At 32.5% G+C, this 20,044-nt stretch overlaps 1 protein-coding gene across 4 annotated transcripts in view; it reads right to left on the reverse strand.

Moving 5' to 3' along the window:
- METTL15 (methyltransferase 15, mitochondrial 12S rRNA N4-cytidine) overlaps nt 1-20,044 on the reverse strand; it is a 375,848-nt gene that overhangs the window by 291,201 nt on the left and 64,603 nt on the right. The window contains exon 1 of one of the 4 annotated variants that reach the window (XM_082628456.1): nt 4,585-4,693. The exons of the other annotated variants lie outside the window; for them this stretch is intronic. Coding sequence (XP_082484582.1) covers nt 4,585-4,641 — 57 coding nt within the window. The 5' untranslated portion in view covers nt 4,642-4,693. Of the gene's footprint in view, nt 1-4,584; nt 4,694-20,044 lie in introns of those variants that run through there. 4 annotated transcript variants of the gene reach the window in all.

Consider the following 20,044-nt stretch of genomic DNA (forward strand, 5'->3'; position numbering starts at 1 on the left):
GTTCTACCATTTTAATTTTAAGACTGTATGATGATAAATCTGTAGAATTCTAAAGACAATTATGTTTTATATGTGGCCTGAAAAAAATGTCTGCCCATTATGTGTAATAGCTACTGGTGAAGACTGACCTCTTGACAGGTTACAGTTTTCAAATTCATCTTGAAATTAAAAACAAAAAATTAAAACACCTAAAGTCATAGACTCATGGGTGATTAAAGCTAGAAGGGCCTATAGAAGTTAAGCCAAATTTAATTCCGTCATTATATACCACTCTGTCTTTCTAGATTATATCTATGTCCCTTTTATACTTCTCAAATGTGATATCCTTTAAGACAGCTAAGGCTGCTCTCTGAAGTGGGGAGACTTACAGAAATCAAGGGATTTGCCCAAGATCACCCTGCATAGACTAGATATTTAAATGATTTGTTTTTCCCAATACAAGACCTCTAATCATTGAAATTTTCACACTGGGACAACACTGTTAAAATTGGACAGGAAAACATTTTGGGCCATGAACAGTATGAGGGCAGATCTTCCAATTACATTTTTCTACTGTTGATTAGTCATTTCCAATCTGTGCAAGATTTTTAATAGTAAGTTCTCATCTGAATTTGGAAACAATATGGCCTTATTTCACTTTAAAATTTCTTCCTATGAATATTTTCTTTTCTGGCAATTAATTTTGAATTTTTCAAATGAAAGTTCTTTTGAAAGAATTTTAGTTAAACTTCACCTATCTGTAACTAGCTTCATTTTGAAAAACTGAAATGTCTCAGGCATATACTTAACTTTCTAGAGTTTTTTCAGGAGGTAATTAAATTAAAATGCATGGCATTAATTAATAATCTGTATATTTACAGAACATCCAATATAGATAAGGCCACAGAAGGTAATACCAAGATAATAAGTTATGACCCTTCCAGTTTGGTGAGAGAATTTAGACATGCACACAAATAATTATTAGTAAAAAGAAATCAACAATATAAGAAAGGTGTATATAATATTTTACAAGGAGTAAAAAAATATTAATTTTAATCAGTAGTGAGATGAATGAAATTGAAGTAGGTTACAATTCAGCTGGGCCTTGAAGGTTGGGCAGAACTCAGAGCTCACCCTTTCTTCTCACTCTCCATATTTTCCAAATCAAATTAGTTACCAAGTCCAGTTGATTTTACCATACAAATATATCTTAAATCTTTCTACTCACTTTTTCAATTCAGGCCCCCATATTTCTTTGCTTTATTATTGCAGTAGCCTGACAACTCATACCCATACCTCTAATCTCACTTCTAATTCTTCTCGCTACACTGTTAACAGGATATCCTTTCTAAAATAAAATTGTAGCATGTGAAATTCTACTTAAACCGTCTCACAGGCTCTCCAAAACTACATGATAGAGTCCAAACCTCTAGGCAAAATGGACAATATTCTTCATATTCTGGCCTCCTCATTTATTTCCAACATTATCTCTCACTACTCATTTCTTTCCAACATGATCTCTCACTATTCCCAGACATGAATTTTACAACATATTCTCTAACCATACAAAAGTATGTGCAATAATCAAACATGCCAAGCTGCCTCATGACTTCTCTCCCATTTTTCCTTGTTCCATCTCTCTCAAATTTTATTCCCAAACAATTATGAGAATCCTAATATGTCCACAGCTCTATTCCAAGAGTTAGAAATACAATAGCAGGCCGAAATAGACATGGGTCCTGCTCTCATGTAGTTTTCAGCCTGGAAGCCTGAGTATCTCTAACATACTGTCCTTTCTTTCTAGAATAACCTCTGAAAGATGCCCTAAACATTTGTGTCCCTGGTGCCAAACAATAAATAACACACAGAATATAACCAATAAATATCTGCTGGATAAATAAAAACAAGGAGAATTAGAACTTAAAAAAGGCACAGACATAGGAAAGGATATGTCAGATATAAGGAGAGCAAGTTTGACTGGAATCTAGGATTTATTAAAAGAAGAGGGTGGAAAGGATAAAAAGGGAAAAGAGAGAAACGGAAAAATGAACAACTTTCATGTATGTTCCAGATATTGTTTTAATTTTTGCAGTATGTACCCTCTCTTAATCCTTGTAGTAGCAATGTAAGATAGACAAACTAGGAGCTCATGCCCGAAAGGTAGTGTGAAATCAAACTGCAGCAGTCCTAAAAGGCTAGGGTAAGTAATTTACACCACATTTGCTAGACGCTGGACAGCTTTGAAGACTTCCTTTTTTAACATTCAAAAAATAATTTATTCCCATGGATATGGGGAGGGGGAAGGGTAAGCTGTGACAAGGTGAGAGAGTGGCATGGACATATATACACTACCAAACATAAACTAGATAGCTAGTGGGAAGCAGCCGCATAGCATAGGGAGATCAGCTCGGTGGTTTGTGACCACCTAGAGGGGTGGGATAGGGAGGGTGGGAGGGAGGGAGATGCAAGAGGGAAGAGATATGGGAACATATGTATATGTATAACTGATTCACTTTGTTATAAAGCAGAAACTAACACACCATTGTAAAGCAATTATACTCCAATGAAGATGTTAAAAATAATAATAATAAATAAATAATAATAATAATTTAACTGCCAACAGTACTAGATGGATGGAACAGTGTGAGAATATAGTGGTGACCTGGTGTAGAGCACCCAGGTGAGAGGACATAAAAGCTTGAACTGGCAATAGGAATAGAGAGTGATAACAAATGTATGCCCGTTTATTTCATGCTTATTTTATGCAAAATGTGGTGCTAAACATTTTATCGGTATTATTCATTCATTTTATATACAGGCATAAATATACACACATACACAGTTAATTGAAAGTGATTCTCAAAACCACACTCTGAGCCAAGTTACTATTATTATTATAATACTATTTTACAGAAGAGAAAGGGGAGGTTTAGAGAGGGCTAGGTAAGTTGTCTGAGGCACAGCTAATGAATGATGAAACCTGATTTCAAAAACCATTCTCTCTCTTGAACCTGTACTACTAATTACTTTGCTTTTTTATAGGGGTAGAATAGTAACTAGATGTGGTGAGTGGAGAAGTAAGAAAAATTGTTTAAATGATCACAAAGCATGCTATCTAGGTAACTAAAAGGATAATAGACACCATTTATTATGCAATTACGTGCCAGTGCTAACTATGCCACACACTTTAAAAACTTGATCTAGTTTAATTCTTACCACGGCCTGTACGTTAGGTAAAATAGCTCCACTTTACAACAGATGAGTGTGTTGGAGCCATTTACTTTGGAAAACATGAATGGGTGGTACGATTAGAGATAGAGGCAGAAATAAGCATTTCTTTTCCCTCCCTTCCACACTGCCTCTCCATGCCCTGCCACCTCCCAGTTAGTGTTAGAAAGGCCAAGGAACAACTTCTTACTCCAGAAGACAGAAAACTAAAAGCATGTGAAGATACAGGCAGCTTGATAGAAAGAACAAAGAGGTTTAAGAATTTCATATAGGAATAGAATAACTCTTTGTAGTAAACTTGAAACAGTGAAGTGAGGGACATGGCTGAACAGAGATTTTGAAGAGAATAAAAAAAACAAAACATACAAATGTAATAGGCCCGATTATAATAGCAATAATCCATAGAGGGAGCAAGAAGTCTGGTTCCTGAAAATGCTTAAAAACATTAAGTTTTAATTGTATTTAAAAGCTTATCCTAATCAAAAACATTGATACATGTAAAAAAAGAGTAAGATAAATTATTTTCATTATATATCCAAATTATACTATGTGGCCTTTGGAAATTTGTGCCACAAATACAGTGTACCTGGCGTACATTTACCAAAGGCAACAGAGGGGAGTTCCTTTGATGTAACCAGTGAGACAAATGTTAAGAAAGATGAGCTAGTTATTTGGATATGATATAATGGATATTCTGACAAAAAAATCACTAGAAAGTAGTCTGCTTTATAATGTCACGGAAATGTTCATAATTGCTAAGGCAAACTATTATTCTACCATTGTGTGCTTAAATCACTCAAGGCTATCAGCGACTTCTCTCAGGCTTTACTTATGTTTTCTGTCTAATCTGTGACAGGTAGACATTTGTCACACCGATGCATTTGGAGACCTGAAATAAATTAGAACATATAACTGTGAACGTAGAAGGCCACCAACCTCATAGTCAGCTAACATTCTGAACAAACATTTTTCCTACAAAACCCTTTGATTTATTATTGTCTTGTCAAGGTCTGTTGAGTATCCGTCTGCTACACTCTTATTTTGTTTTATTTGTAACTAATACATGAGCTAATGTAAAAGGAAAAAAAAATCTCAAAAGAACATAAAAGTTATACCAAACAAAACAATCAATGCATTGCAATAAATTTATCTTCTTTCTCATTTTATCAAGAGTATTGGTGTTACTATGATGACTCATTCTGCCTAAATTCTGCAGACATTTCATCTTGTAGCTTAAATTCTATCTTATTCACAAAAGAAATCTTAACTTGTCATAACAAAACTTATTTTTTCTTTTCTTTGTAAAGTACATTCTTCGATTATATTAAATAATTAGAGTATTCATCCTTCCTGGTGATGAGTAGCTTTTACTCTTACCTGTAACATGGAATAAATTTCAATCATAAGTCCCAGCGCTGTACAATGGACTGCCATTTGATCTGTTTTCAGATACAATGATTGAATTAACACAAACAGCTAAAAATAATATGGCTTGGGTGGTCTCAATAAGCTTAATTTCACAAAGGTCTCAGGACCAGGCAATGTCAATCTGTCTGCATCTTTTTGAATAAGAAAAACAGTTTTTAATCAACACCATCAAGAAATTCAGATAACATATTCTGGACAAACTTTTCTAGGAACACCACACAACTACTGAGAATGATAGACAGTTATTTTCTTCTAAGAATTATTAAGTGTATAGATTGTTTAAAGTATTTGGAAAAATAATGTGAAAATAATACAATACTGAACTCTTTCATCAATGTGTTCAGCAAATGCTCTTCCCAAAAATTTTTGGTGGGGGCCACAAGTCATTTTACTGATGATGGTTTCAACATCATTCTAATATTAAATGCTTATCACCATTAAAATAAAACCAATGATGGTAAGATTTACTATTATTTGGCCTCCAAATAACATTAATTTTATACAAGTCAAAACACAGCTATATATATAAGTATTGGTGTCCAATCCACTGTGCGTATATGTGTCTATGTGCATGCACACATATAAGGGCAGGTGAGTAGGAACTTCCGTATTCCTTAACTTGTTTAAACACATGATTGAAGATTGGACAAGTTTCAGACTCACACTCAGGATACACTATACCACCATTAAATCCTCGTGTGGAGTAGATGTTAGAAAGTAAAATTTAAGGAGTGACAAAGAGTTTCATAAGTTAGGAAGAGAAAAAATAATCAAGAAAATATCTTTAAAATAATTCAAAATAATTAGAAGAGGCAAGGTCAATAAAATATCTACATACTTTTAGAACAAACTGCTTATGTGACTTTCAAGTATTACACGAATTGAAAAACAAGATCTAAATGAGGCAGCAGGGTGTAAAAGAAAGAGAATGAGGTCAAAATATCTGATTTCTGATCCAGACTATTATTTAATTGCCATAAAAGTTGGACAAGTTACTTAACTTCTCTGAACCTCAATTTCCTCATGTGTAAATGGAGATAAATATACAATATTAGTTCACATCACTTTATTTAGCCCACAACATCTTTATTGGGATATGCAAATAAGACAATATGCATGAAGGAAATTTGAAAATGGTATAGTACTACATAAATAATATTAGTAAAATCTATCTTAATTAAGAAAATAATTATTCACAAAAGGCCTTAATTTTATAATAATTCATACTAAATACAAAAGTAATTTAGCATACAAAAAACATTTCACAGCTTCTTAGTTTGAAGAAACACTAACAGAACCTTCAGTTGGCAGATCGTCTTTAAAAGGATCCTCTCGATAATGTTAACACTTCTAGAGGGAGAAGTTCCAAAGAGTTTTAAATGCAATAAAAATCACCTATGATATATCTAAAATAAGACAATTTCATAATTACTCTTACTTTGCTATGTCTTAAAACTAAGAAAATATTTTTGCATTGTCTTTTTTAATTCAGCCCAAATTGAAAAAAAATACAGCTTACTAGACAATCTTTTAAATACTTACTCTCTAAAAGCAAATGTTTAAAATGTAAATATTATTATTACTTTTCTTTTGCAGATAGTAATACCTTTAAAGATTTTTAGTATTGCCCTTTAAAATTTTATCACACGGGGATTTCCCTGTGGTTCAGTGTTTAAGACTCCATTCTCCCAATGCAGGGGGCCTGGGCTCCATCCCTGGCCAGGGAACTAGGTCCCACATGTATGCCGCAACTAAGCATTCACATGCCACACTAAGGAGCCCACGAGCCGCAACTAAGGAGACAGCGAGCCACAACTAAGTAGATGGCGAGCTGCAACTAAGGAGCCCACCTGCCGCAACTAAGACCCGGTGCAACCAAACAAATAAATAAATAAATAATAAATAAATAAATATTAAAAAAATTTTTTATCACACTACTAATCATATGCGTAAACATGGTGCATAAACAACTCCATGTAGGGAGAATGAATTGGACAGTGGGGCTAATTTAACTACACTGGTATTCTGACATATTACTAGAAACAAAGCATCCAAAATTTCTCTATTTTTAACTGACCAGGAAAACTTTATACAACTTTCAATGTGGCCAGTTGACTGACAAGAAGTAACAGTCATATTAAAATCAATTATCTAATTACCTTCATAATAAAGTAAAAATTACACACTTATTGTATAAATTCTGTATGGAGAATACAGAATTTTAGAGTATAAGTTTTACATGTAGATACAAAGAATTATAAAATATACTACTAGTGTCCTAATGGACATTCAGTCTACTTGGAGAGACCAAACATGTATCCCTGAAATGATTAAATAAATTCCAAACATGCCAAATTTTTATTGTGAACTAAAATTGTATATTTATCTCCATTTACACATAAGGAAATTGAGGTTCAGAGAAGTTAAGTCACTTGTCCAACAAAATTCCAGACATGCCAAATGCCAGTGTATAATTACATGTCAATGTTAACAAAGAGTAAACTATGTTTTACAGAAGCAAATAATACTCTATGCAGTCATGGTCTGAAAAGTCTCCTTCATCAAAGAAGATGGCCTCAAGTCAAATCTCAATTATAACTAGCTAAGTATAACAGAGGAAAGAATGTGTCCCAGGAGGCAGGAAAAATCTGAAACAAAGGCAAAGGAATTATTATTATTCATTATTCTTGAATCATTAACTGATTTAATTGTATAGCATACAGGATTTGTAAAACGAAATAGACCAGGTTGAACATAAGGTTGTTTAACCTTTCTGAGTCAGCCCTCTTAGTTATAAAATGAAGTCAGAAACACTGATCTTATAGGATTACAATGAGAATGAAATAAATTTGTGTATATAAATTGCTTAGAATACTTTCCGGCACATGGTGATTAAAAATCATAATAATGATAGTGATGATGATGATGATGATAATAATACCTACTACTTCCACTGACAAGAGGCACAAGAACAGATGAGAGCCCATGAAGCATAAGACTTGCACTAGGATAATGACAGGTAGAAAAGGAAGGGCTCATATGAGGAGAAATGACAAGGAATGCTACCATGAAGGAGTACTCATAAGAACCAAAGCTTAGTTTAGATACAAATGATAAAGTTGGAAAAAATGTCAAACTTGTCACAGAAGTTTCAAATCTGTTTGCATTAAAGAATGATGACAGCACTGACCAAAACAAAACAAAACAAAAAACACTGGTATCATCAGAGGAGATAATCTGTTTTTCTGGGAATCAACATGATCCTCTCAAAATCTGACCCTCTCAAAATCTAAAGCACCGGGCTTCCCTGGTGGCGCAGTGGTTGAGCGTCTGCCTGCCGATGCAGGGGACACGGGTTCACGCCCCGGTCCGGGAGGATCCCACATGCCGCGGAGCGGCTTCGCCACGGAGCCTGAGCCATGGCCACTGAGCCTGAGTCATGGCCGCTGGGCCTGCGCGTCCGGAGCCTGTGCTCCGCAACGGGAGAGGCCACAGCAGTGAGAGGCCCGCATACCGCAAAAAAAAAAAAAAAAAAAAAAATCTAAAGCACCAATTTATAAGCGGTGGCATATATTTCCTTCATACTCACGACCCCTTCTAATTTATCAATAGTTTTACATTTAAATCAATGACAATAACAGGTTAAGAATCAATTCAAGAACACTAGCAGGGAATGGGTCATATTACAGATGGACCCTCTTATTATTATTAAAAATAATAGCAAAGACTGATTAGATTCTTTCTACATGTGCCAAGCTACTTTACATAACAACTCTGTGAGGTAGATGCTACTATTATTTCCATTTCATGTGGAGAAGCACTCACCTAAGGTTGCATGGTTAATAAATTACAGAGTTATCTGAACTCATGCAGTCTGTCCTTTGAGTCTATGCTCTTAACAAAACTTCCTATAGTTTCCTATAATTTATTTTTGAGTAGCACAAATATCAGATCATGTCACTCCTCCTCTGCTCAAAACTCTCTAATGGTCTTCCATTTCACAAAGCCCTTCAAAATTTGCCCAGCCAACCTCACCTAACTTAACTGACTCCATCTTCTACTCCTCCACTTCTGGATCACTCTATTCCCATCAGCAGAGCCTTGTTACTGTTCCTCAAACAATGTCTGTCATAAAGCATTTGTACTTAACGTCCCACCTGCCTTCCCCATCACAGCACAGATATTCAAGGATGGAGCATTTGTTCTGTCTTCTCTTTCAGGTCTTTGCTTAAATATAATCTTCTTAGTAAGGCTGAAAACTAAAATTTTTCTCACCATCAACACCCATTTCTCCCTATACCCCCTCCTTGCTTTACTTTTTCTCCATAGAACTTATCTAATATAACATAATCAACCTCATATCCTTCTTTTTTATTGTGTTTATTGTCTGTGTCCCATCATTAGAAGGTAAGTTCTAAGAGAGTAGATAAACTTTTGTATCTCTCATACCTGGAACAGTACCTGTCACATAGAGCTGAATAAATATTTGTTGAATGTATACATGAATAAATGAATACAAATATATTGGTAACTAAACAAATTTTGTTTTCGAAAAAAGGATAAAGGAGAAAAGGGAATAGGAATTAATATTTATTGAGCATCTAACCTGCGCCAGAAAGTTTACAAGGTGTTTAGCATCCATTAACTCACTAAACACTCATCTAATTCTCCTGTGAGACAGATATTTTTTTGCCCTGTTTGCCCAGGAAACAGACTGAGTTTAAGTGGCCTTTCCCAAAACAAACTGCAGTAAGTAATGAAGCCAAGGTGAGACAGTGGCCTTTTTGATTCTGAGGGTCCATGAGCTTCTTGCTTTATCACCCTGCCTCCTGTAAAGTATTTTAGGTAGTAGCTAGGATTTACACATCTAATCTAATCTAGCAGGAATCTTTAAAAACATTTCCATGAGTAAGCATCATCATATTCAGATGGATGGGTGCAATTCTAGTAACTTTTCAGATAAACAATATTGTGATGATTAGTTTATGTGTCAACTTGTCTAGGCTACAGTACCAAACACTAATCTAGGTGTTGCTGTGAAGATATTTTGTAGATGTAGTTAACATCCAAAATCAGTTGACCTTAAGTAAGTGAAATTACTCTCCATAATGTGGATGGGATCTCATCCAATCTGTTGAAAGGCCTTTAGAGCAAAAACTAAGGTTTCTTGGAAGGAGAAATACTTCTTTAAGACTACAGTAGTGCAGATGAACTGGTCTGAAAGGCAGAAATAGAACAAACGTATGGACACCAAGGGGGGAAAGCGGTTGGGGGGTGGTGGTGTGATGAATTGGGCGATTGGGATTGACATGTATACACTGATGTGTATAAAATGGATGACTAATAAGAACCTGCTGTATAAAAAAATAAATAAAATAAAATTCAAATAAAAAAAGAAGAAAAAAGAAAGAAAGATTTAAGTCAGAAGTCTTCATGTTTGCATTCTGCTGACAAACTATTGACATTCAGTGAGAAATTTCAATGCAAAAAAAGAAATGGTAATTCTTCCTCTAAAATTCATCTGCTTTTGAAATTGTCAGCAAATAATAAAAGTGGACATTTTGCTAATGGTGGCATGGGGTAAAGACCCTCTTCCATATGAAGTAAATTGTAATTGTACTATTAAAAAAAAGACTACAGCAGTGGCAATCATTTTATAATATATAAAAATATCAAATCATTATGTTGTGTATCAGAAATGAATATTGTAAGTCAATGGTTAAAAAAAAAAAAACCCGCACAGCTTTAACCCCTATATGAGACTCCAGCCAGCTTACCTGCCCGACAGACTTCAGACTTGCTAGCCCCCACAAATGTGTATGCCAACTCTTGAAAATAAATCTCTTAATATATAGGTATAAATTTTATTGATTCAATTTTTTTCCGGAGAACCCTGACTATTACAAACACTGTCTTCAAGTCTGAAACAATAAGTAAGACAAAACAGAAAATCCAGACGTAGACTTCTAGCAATGCTGAGTAGAACAGGCAATAAACATTTGTTAAGTTTAGATAAACAAATAGATGGCTTACTTAAAGGAAAAGGAAGAGAGAAAGCCTATAAAATTCTTAAAGAAAATACTGTCTGTCTGTCAAGAAAAACTGTTTTTGGGGGGGGTTCTTTTTATGCTTAATAAACATTTTATTTCCATTTTTTCTTTGTTCAAAGGTATCCAAACACTGGCAAACTTCTTAAATTGAAAGAAGAGTCGTCTAATTTATTCAGCTCATTCAACCATCAATATTGAATGTTTATATTTTTTCTTACACATATTTCTTGTATTCCAATCGTGACATTCTAGAGCACAGTGAGCACATTTATAACTTATTACTGCATTACTACCTTGGCTATTCCTTGACCAAAATTTACTTCATACAACTGACAGCCTAACTAACCTACTAAGAAAACCTGTTTTAATAAACTTTGGATAGGTATTAAACAAAGATCTTGTTTAATTTGTATAGGGTTATCAAAATTCACTACAGATAGCTGGAATTAGCATTAATAATTTTATTTGGTTTGAATCTTAGATTTTGGCTTCTTTAAGGTGTTCTTTGCTATGGTATTGGCATAAGGTATAATTCTCCACCCAACTATTTCAACAGAGTCCTAATGCAGTGCTAGAAAACCACATGGGTGCCCTTAAGACCACTGAAAATGAAGTTAACAAATGGGGTTCATTTAGCAAAGGGTCTCCACTCTATGACCTTGGAAGTCATTTAATAAAGGTGCGTTTAATACAGTTGTGTGAAATAAAGAGAAAATTTATATGAAAATACTTTGTACACTGTAGATCACTACACACATATTATTTTTGCTATTAAACATTTGATGGTGACAATAATGGCATGACATTTAATTCTATCTCAAATTGTGTTTAGAAATACTGTCTTTCAAAACACCATAGATCCAAAACCAGAAAATTAAGTCAGACAGTCAAAATTATTTATTGCTATGAAAAATAATTAGGGAGCTTGAAAATCTCACTATAATAGATCTACCACCTGTTTAGTCTGACTGCATTGGGAATCTCAAAAGCCTATATCATGGTCTCTGTGTTCATGAAACCTGTGTTGTGTGCCTCCTGTACCTCCCCAATTATGACCCCCCCACTTTCAAAAAGTATGGCTGGAGTATTTGAAGCAATAACCCAGAATAATACAAGTATTTTAGAGTTACAAGGTACTTAAATGCCAAATATGAGCATTACTGCAGAGACCATTTAGGTTTCTAAGCAATAAGTATAACATGAAAACTATTATAAGGATATTTTTAAGCACCAGGACTATATTATGTTAGAATACAAGGGGAACAACTTCTTAAAACAAAACAAAAAACTATAAATTGCTATAACAAAGGGAAGCTAGTCTTCCCTATACATCTGCTTCCACTTTTCAAGTGCTTCTTCTGTGTTAGTTCTATTTATTAAACAACAACCAAAAAAGTCCAATATTTCCAATCCATTCTAAATTAAATCATCTTAAATCATGCCTTCTGAAATTGAGGAGGAAACACTATTAAGCAACAGGAAAAGTCAATTTTTCCAATTATTTCCACCTAAAATTAAACTTCTGCCCTCAATGCTCTATCTTCAATTCTAGATTTATGTTGCAATAAACATTACTGAAAAATAAGTTGATAACTACTTAAAGCCTGGAAATCTTTTAGTTATGCCAAGTTGTATGTTACAGAATGTGTTATCATTTGTTGTGAGACAATATCATTTATGTCTTCATAATGAGAAGTATCAAATCTATCTGACACAATCTTAAGAGAAGATACAAGGTAGAGAAGATATGATCTTTGAATGAATACCTTATCCTAAAAAAAAATACAAATAAGCAAAGAAGGAGGTTTAGTTTCCTATGTTTGAAGTAAAACATAATACCCCAAATAACCTCAGATGATCCAGTTAATCAGAAAAAGGCTTTAAATATATAAACACTGGCTATACCAAATGAGATCTGGAACAGGCTAAGGTAAAATAATACACATTAAAATATTAAACCATATCAAGAAAATTCTTCTTACTCTCGCTAGGAGAAAATTAGGCAAAAACAACCAGCACTTTCTGTTAATCAGTTAAGATATTTTACTGTCAGAACACAATGCTAAGCTATTTTCTGACTACTAGTTTTCACAACAGGCTTAAAAATAAATCAACTTTGCCTTTCAGGAGTTTGTCTTATTTCAGACATGTAATTGTTGTTACTTCTTAAAATGTTTCTGTGCCAGAAGAACTCTTCTATATCACCACTTGCTTTTTTGTACTTGGAATTCATAATTAAACACTAGAATACTACCCACAAAATGTGAAATATACCACAGATTTACGTCCATGTACTATTTTTATTAAAAAATATTTTAAGTTGTAAAAGAAAAGTACTATTGACTAACTGTTCTACTAAAAAAATTTTTTTTTACAAAAACGATATAGTCCTTGAAAGGTAAATTTCTTTATGGTAATATAAAGTTTAAATAATTTAGATCTTCTTGTCTCTTTAAAACTCTATTCCAGCTTTCTTCTGCCTTCAATATTAGTTAATTGTTGAATTCTCAAAATATCCCACAAAGTACTAAAAACTATAACACAAAGGAGAAAGAAAAGCAATGTGAATTACTGTGATATCCAAACCAAAGAAAGACGTTATAAGAAAAGTAAACAGGCACAAATTTCACCAAATTATATAGAGAATAAATATTTGCTTTAAAATTTCAGATGGGGCCTCCCTGGTGGCGCAGTGGTTGAGAGTCCGCCTGCCGATGCAGGGGATACGGGTTCGTGCCCCGGTCTGGGAGGATCCCATATGCCGCGGAGCGGCTGGGCCCGTGAGCCATGGCCGCTGGGCCTGCGCGTCCGGAGCCTGTGCTCCGCAACGGGAGAGGCCACAACAGTGAGAGGCCCGCATACCGCAAAAAGAAAAAAAAAAAAAAAAAAAATTTCAGATGAAATTTAAAATAAAAGCATTGTCACCAATTTTAAATTCTACAGGCAAGTGTAAAGACATTTGTGCTAGAGTTCAATTCTACAAAACAATTTATAATTTCAGGGGTAACTTTAAAATATAAACCTTAATATGATAATCATATGAAAGAAGCATCACTTGCCTTCTGGTAGATATATAGTAACTCTCTGCTATCAAGCAAAGTTATTATTAGTAGGCTCAATGTTTTAACTTCATTATACAATATAATGTAAATGCAATCTAGGATAACTCTCATTAGTGCCAGTCTACATCTATTACTTTGGTTGAACAAGTTGTAACTAAAGCAAATGAGCTAAGTATAGCAAATATTGACTTATTCCACCATAAAAAATGTTTTTTAAAAAAATCACTTAATTTTGTTAAAATGTTTTAATTTGTACTAATTCACATTAAAATTCTACCTAATATAAACATTAATTCTGCATCTTCTGTCATGATCGTTTATCCAGGTTTTGAAACACATGTAATTCAACAGATAATTATTAAACACTTAATATATAAGCAACACACTAAGCTCTTTATATAAAAATGTGGCTATATGACTTCAGGCAAGTCACTTTACCTATCTAGGCCTTAATTTTTTCAATGATAAGTCAAGAAGATTAAAAAAGATGATCTCTTCAAGCTCAAATATTCTGTAATTCTAAAATAAATAGCATCTAAACATATCTGACTATAACTTAAGAGACAATTCCTTTGCATTTTTAAGACAGTTAAGTAAACTTGAAATAACTCTATTATAACTTAATATCATGTCACGTGAGCTGGAAATTTAAACCCAAAGAATAAGTATCAAAATGTTGATAAATGAAACAATGATTTTTTTCCTATAATTTCTGAAAATATTAGTTGATCTTTATCATCTAAGAAAATATGAATTATCTTTGTTATTGTTAGTCATGGAAAAAAGGTTCATGTGAAGAAGGGATTTTATCTATGTTCTAGGATAAATGAGAAAAGAGGCCATCTATTTTCCTTCTCCAAATAAACGGTTATAGTCACAGGCAAGAGAACTATTAAGGGAAATTAGAAACAGGAGGTTTCTCTTTATGAGAAGTAACCTTAAAATTATCAGTAATAAACAGTATTAAATCAACTTTTGAATTATTATTGATCATGGAAAAAAATTAAAGCAGTCAATAAAGTATAATCGACATTTAAGAGCAAATCAATTGCATTAACTCAAAATACAGAGCACTACATGAGGCTCTAGCAGGAGTCCTGAAAAGAAAAATTATAAATCAATAGTATTGCAAATATATATAAAATCTGTTTCAAAGAACTTTGTAGTAATAGCTTCATAACTAAGTGCTGTTGCAATGAAAACACAGCTGATTGTGATCAATTTGGGAGTCTTTCATTTTACTGAAATTTCCATTACAATGTTATTTGAACAAATCACAAAATGCTCTTGTATGGCATCCTAGTGATGTTTTATAAAATGTGAAGTTTACTGTACTGGTTAGCTCATCATCACCACGGGGAATCATCAAATGGAAATGATTCATTCATGTAAGCTGACTCCTATAATCGTTAACCACTTGTGCACTCCAATTGAAGGAGTACTGATAAGAGTCAGGAGGTTTTCAAACTGGTCTCTGTTATTTACCACCACTTGCTCCATGGTTAATTGAGACTATAATAAATTGATCCAGACATGTTTACATCTGTCAAAATAAGAACTCAAGGTATAGATGCAAGGAGTTTATAAACAAAACTAAACAATTTTAGGATTGAATTTAGAAGTTCAAGCTTTAGGAAAAAACCTTGGAGTTTATTGATGGTCTCTTTCTGCACAAATAATATTTGATATTGACTTTAGACACAATCCCCTATCTATTATGACATTCTGTAGGCTTTGTTTCTTTCTTTGGGAAATAAAAAATGAAGATACACAGGACTGAATGACATTAAACACACAAAAATCTCATTTGGTAGTTCAAGTTATTAGTGACTTTGCAGCAAGGTTTATATCCTGAAATTTCAAAATAGTATTTTAAAGAAAGAAAGGAAACTTGGAATTATGACTCTACACTAAATTATTTAACAATTCTCGTGGGCTTCTGAGGGAAATGAAAATTCAACAATATACTTACTAGCACAGTATTTCAGTTTATAATATCACCCATATGCTATATTTTATTACAAATTCAAATGGATTCTAGGAAATAAAACAACTATAAAATAAGCCATATACCTAAATTACACATTGAGAAGATTATGGTAAATAATATTTCATGAATGTAAACATTAAAAATAAGCTAAGATGAATTGATTACTAAGAAACAAGTTTACATATTTTTATACTATCATTTATATGAACAACCACAGTTTCCTTTAGGAAATAAACATTATTATTTTACACCAACAGAAGTTATTGATGACATTTCCCAATACAAAAGAGAAAGTAACAGTAATCTATAATTATATCATTTATGTTGACTTTGGGGAAAATATAATAATGCTTCAAATGGCATTCTAAAAGGTATGGCTCAGCCAAGAGTATACGGGCAGCAGCAAGACTCTGAAACTAAGTAGCTGAATGTAAACTTAGGTGAGTCCTAACATAAGCTTTGCAGTTAATATTATGCGTCACTTTTTAAAAGACATTTCATATTCTTCTGTTTCTTCTGTGCTTCTACTCAACGATTTATTGTAATGAACATTATAAACTAGTAAGTTAACATTTAGGTATGAGTCAATTTTTTAAACATTTGCTTGATATCATTACATCATTAACTTTTAATTCATAGTAAATGAATTCCAGTAAGTGAATAATATCTTACATAATATTTTCATCTCTAAATAAATCCAAACAAAAGATCATAGTTATTTAATAATTTTCACTGTTAAAAATCACAAAGAATTAAATACCATCCATCTTGGTTTAAGACTCTGTCAGAATATTAAAATATCTTTCCAATGATATATTTGAATTTATTTTCAAATAACATATGTGATTCATATGTGGTTTGGTGAATCAAACGTCAGACATAGTCTGAGTCAACTATGATATGTCCCAGAATGTCTTCCCACTTATAAAGTTAGTTTACAACTTTGTTAGTTAGTTACAATTAGTTTACAATTTTGTGATATGGTATTCATTGTATTCTCAAATGCCACGAAAACTAGTATAACAAAAGACAACGAACAGAATATTAACTCAATCTGGCTCTGGGCCAGAATTGGGGAAACCTAAAAAGAGAACATGGCTAAAGATGAAAAATATCCAAGACAGTAATGACTGCATGTCTAAATTATATTATAAATACTCAAAAACTCCCATTTTATAAAATCAAAGGCATATTTTTCCATAAACTTGATCACTTACCTGTGTGGTGTTAAGTTGAAATCTTACACTTTCACATACACAAATAATACAGTAAAGCTATTCCCCAAAGTATATGTGTGTGTACACACACACACATATAATATATATATATAAATAAAGTATATATGTCCACATGTATGAAGTGATGAAACTATCATCTCTAAAGATATTTCCATATCAGAAGAGATACTTCCTTCTCTATTATTATTTCTCAAATTAGGAAATACTTGCTATTTGGAACACTTCAAATGATAAATAACAATGAAAAGTAAATTAAATCATAAATTAAATGTATCATAAATAAAAATAAAATTATACTATATATTTAATGCTGCAACTATGAGGTAACCACGTTTTTATTATTTTAATAAGATGGACATCCTTCCATGTTAAAAAAAAGTTAACACTTATTGTGTGTTTCCTATGTTCCAAGTTCTATCTGATATGTTCTACCTTTTTAATCCTCATAATGATCCTGAGTTACACTTATTACTATCACCTACCTCCCCTACCAGCCCTACCTCATCCTTTCTAAGAGCTGCATGGTATGCCGATGTGCAATCTTACCATCTATTTATGCATTTCCTGAATAGTACATTTTAAAACATTCTAAAAATCTCCAGCAACCTAAATGAAAATATATACTCAGAGTTCAGCCAGGATTTATTTAGCTAGTCAAAGAGGACCATGGCCAATATGAAAGTTTACAAACTCACCTACTTTTGTTCAGAACAACCTCTGGGTTTGTGGATAAACCTTAGTTACTTTTATATTTCTTAATTTTTATTTCTAAAGCACTATCATATCTCACAGACTTCATAAGCTTTATATTATGTACTTCTAAGAAGTTTCCAGAAAAAAATTATTCGAGGTTATATTGTTTAAGCTCATCAAGAACAGCACTGTTTTATATTTTTATGAGGTTTCTTTCCAAGTATATTAACACTATGTTCATTCTATCTGATTACTAGAATGAAAATATGTGATTGGTAAAGTGGTTTATTTCTGAAAATACATACTTAAAGATTAACCAATATGAGTATGTCTTCACAGGTTCCACCATTCTATTCTATCCAAGGAATCTGAATCTCCTTGCTTTTGACAAGTGTACTATATACATGGATTAAACTTACTTAACCACAGTATCGTCTTCCTAAAAAAAGTTTTAACTCTATCTTACTGTGGTATTGGGTAAAATTAAGCAGTAAAGGCAATTACTAAAGATAAACAAGTATATTGCATTCTGAAAAAAATTTTACATAGAATTATTCCCCAATTAAATATGATCAAGCTTGGAGAATTTAAAAATGTTGTGACACTGTAACCCATGCTATTTTCATCCATAATATAAGTACTATATATTATTGTATAGAATGAAAAGCTAGACAATTATGGTTATTTATAATCAAGTCTAATAAATTTTATAAAACAACATGTTTTCTTCAAGGGTGGAACCAGTAAAACAATTTTTATTATAAATATTAAATCCAAACTCACATAATTACCCTTCCAAAAAAAGTCCATCAGTAATATAGATTGAAAAGAAAGATTATTAAGATTTTTAGAAAAAGAAATCTTAAGTATGTGAGCTCTAAGAAATCATGTATTTTTTATTGACTGTAAAGTATTTTGTAATTATTGACAGTAATACAGAATTCTGTGAAGTAGGTTTCCTATATTTGCTGTCCCTATAACATTTTCTCTTCAACCCACTCCAATCAGGTTTTCAATTCCAACCACTTTCCTGAAGCATATCCTTACAAAATCACCAATGACCTCTATTCAGTTCATATTTTACTTGACCACAGCATTTCACACAATGGATGATTCAGTTCTCAAATTATGTCTTCCCTGGCCATGGTATTAAAGACCTTCTATGGCCTGACTTTTCAATTGTTCTCTAGACTCAAAACCCCAAATGTCATATTTGTCATTTCTACTTGGATTTCTACTATGCACCTAAAATTTAACATGGGCAAAACAGAATTCTTGATTCCACTATATTTTTTAAAATATATACGAATACATAAATATTTATGTTAATGTATATATAACATATAAATGTGCATATTTTTATATATTTATTTGACTGTGTATTAATTATGTCTCCCTCAATAGATCATAAACTCCATGAAAACATGGATGTTTCCTGTTAACTGTTATATCCTCAGGGCTACAAACAGTACCTGAAACACAGCTAGAGCTCTATGAATATTCACTAAGTGAATAAATAACATACAGAATTAGAAAAAATGATTCTTCACTTTGCTTTTACCTTGGGCTTTAAAATATTATGTAAAACAGTTTTAAACCTAAAACCATTAGCAGATAATAATTAATAGATTATTTTGTTTCTAAATGGTTTCAGAACAGAGTTAAGTTGATCCTGAACTATCAATAATAAAAATACTAATGATGATAGCTACTAATTGTTCAATGGCTATTATGTGCTAGTCATTTGAAGATGCTTTATATACATTTAATCCTAATAACAATTCTCAAAGATAGGTATTATAATCCTCCCAAGTGCAAAGAATAAAGACAGATATAGAAACTAAGGCTCAAGATAAAGCAACCTGCCCAAGCTTTTAACAGATGGGGCTGGGATTTGAGCCCAAATCAGTCTGACTCAAAACTCAATACTTTTACAGGGAACTATATTCAATATTTTGTAATAACCTATAAAGGAAAAAGTCTGAAAAAGAATTTATATATATATATATATATACACATTTATATGTATATACATGTGTGTGTATAACTGAATCACTTTGCTGTACGTCTGAAACTAACACAACATTGTAAATCAACTATACTTCAATTTTAAAAAAAGGAAAAAAAAACCTCAGTGCTTTTAAAAGAAATCTGTATTCTGCCTGCCTTTCTTTTTTAGTTCTAGTGTTTACTTATTTTAAATAGAATTCAATTTAATAAAAAAAAAACTGTCAGTCAACTGCTACAATGTCTAACATACTGCAGGACAGTAAACAAATATAGAAAATATATGATCCCTGATCCTTTGGACCTTATTATAAATAATTTCAGATGATTATAGATAGATTTCAAATCAGAAAATATTTTAAGACTATA

Source organism: Mesoplodon mirus, assembly GCF_964341445.2.
Source record: "Mesoplodon mirus genome assembly, chromosome: 7".
Taxonomy (NCBI): domain Eukaryota; kingdom Metazoa; phylum Chordata; class Mammalia; order Artiodactyla; family Ziphiidae; genus Mesoplodon; species Mesoplodon mirus.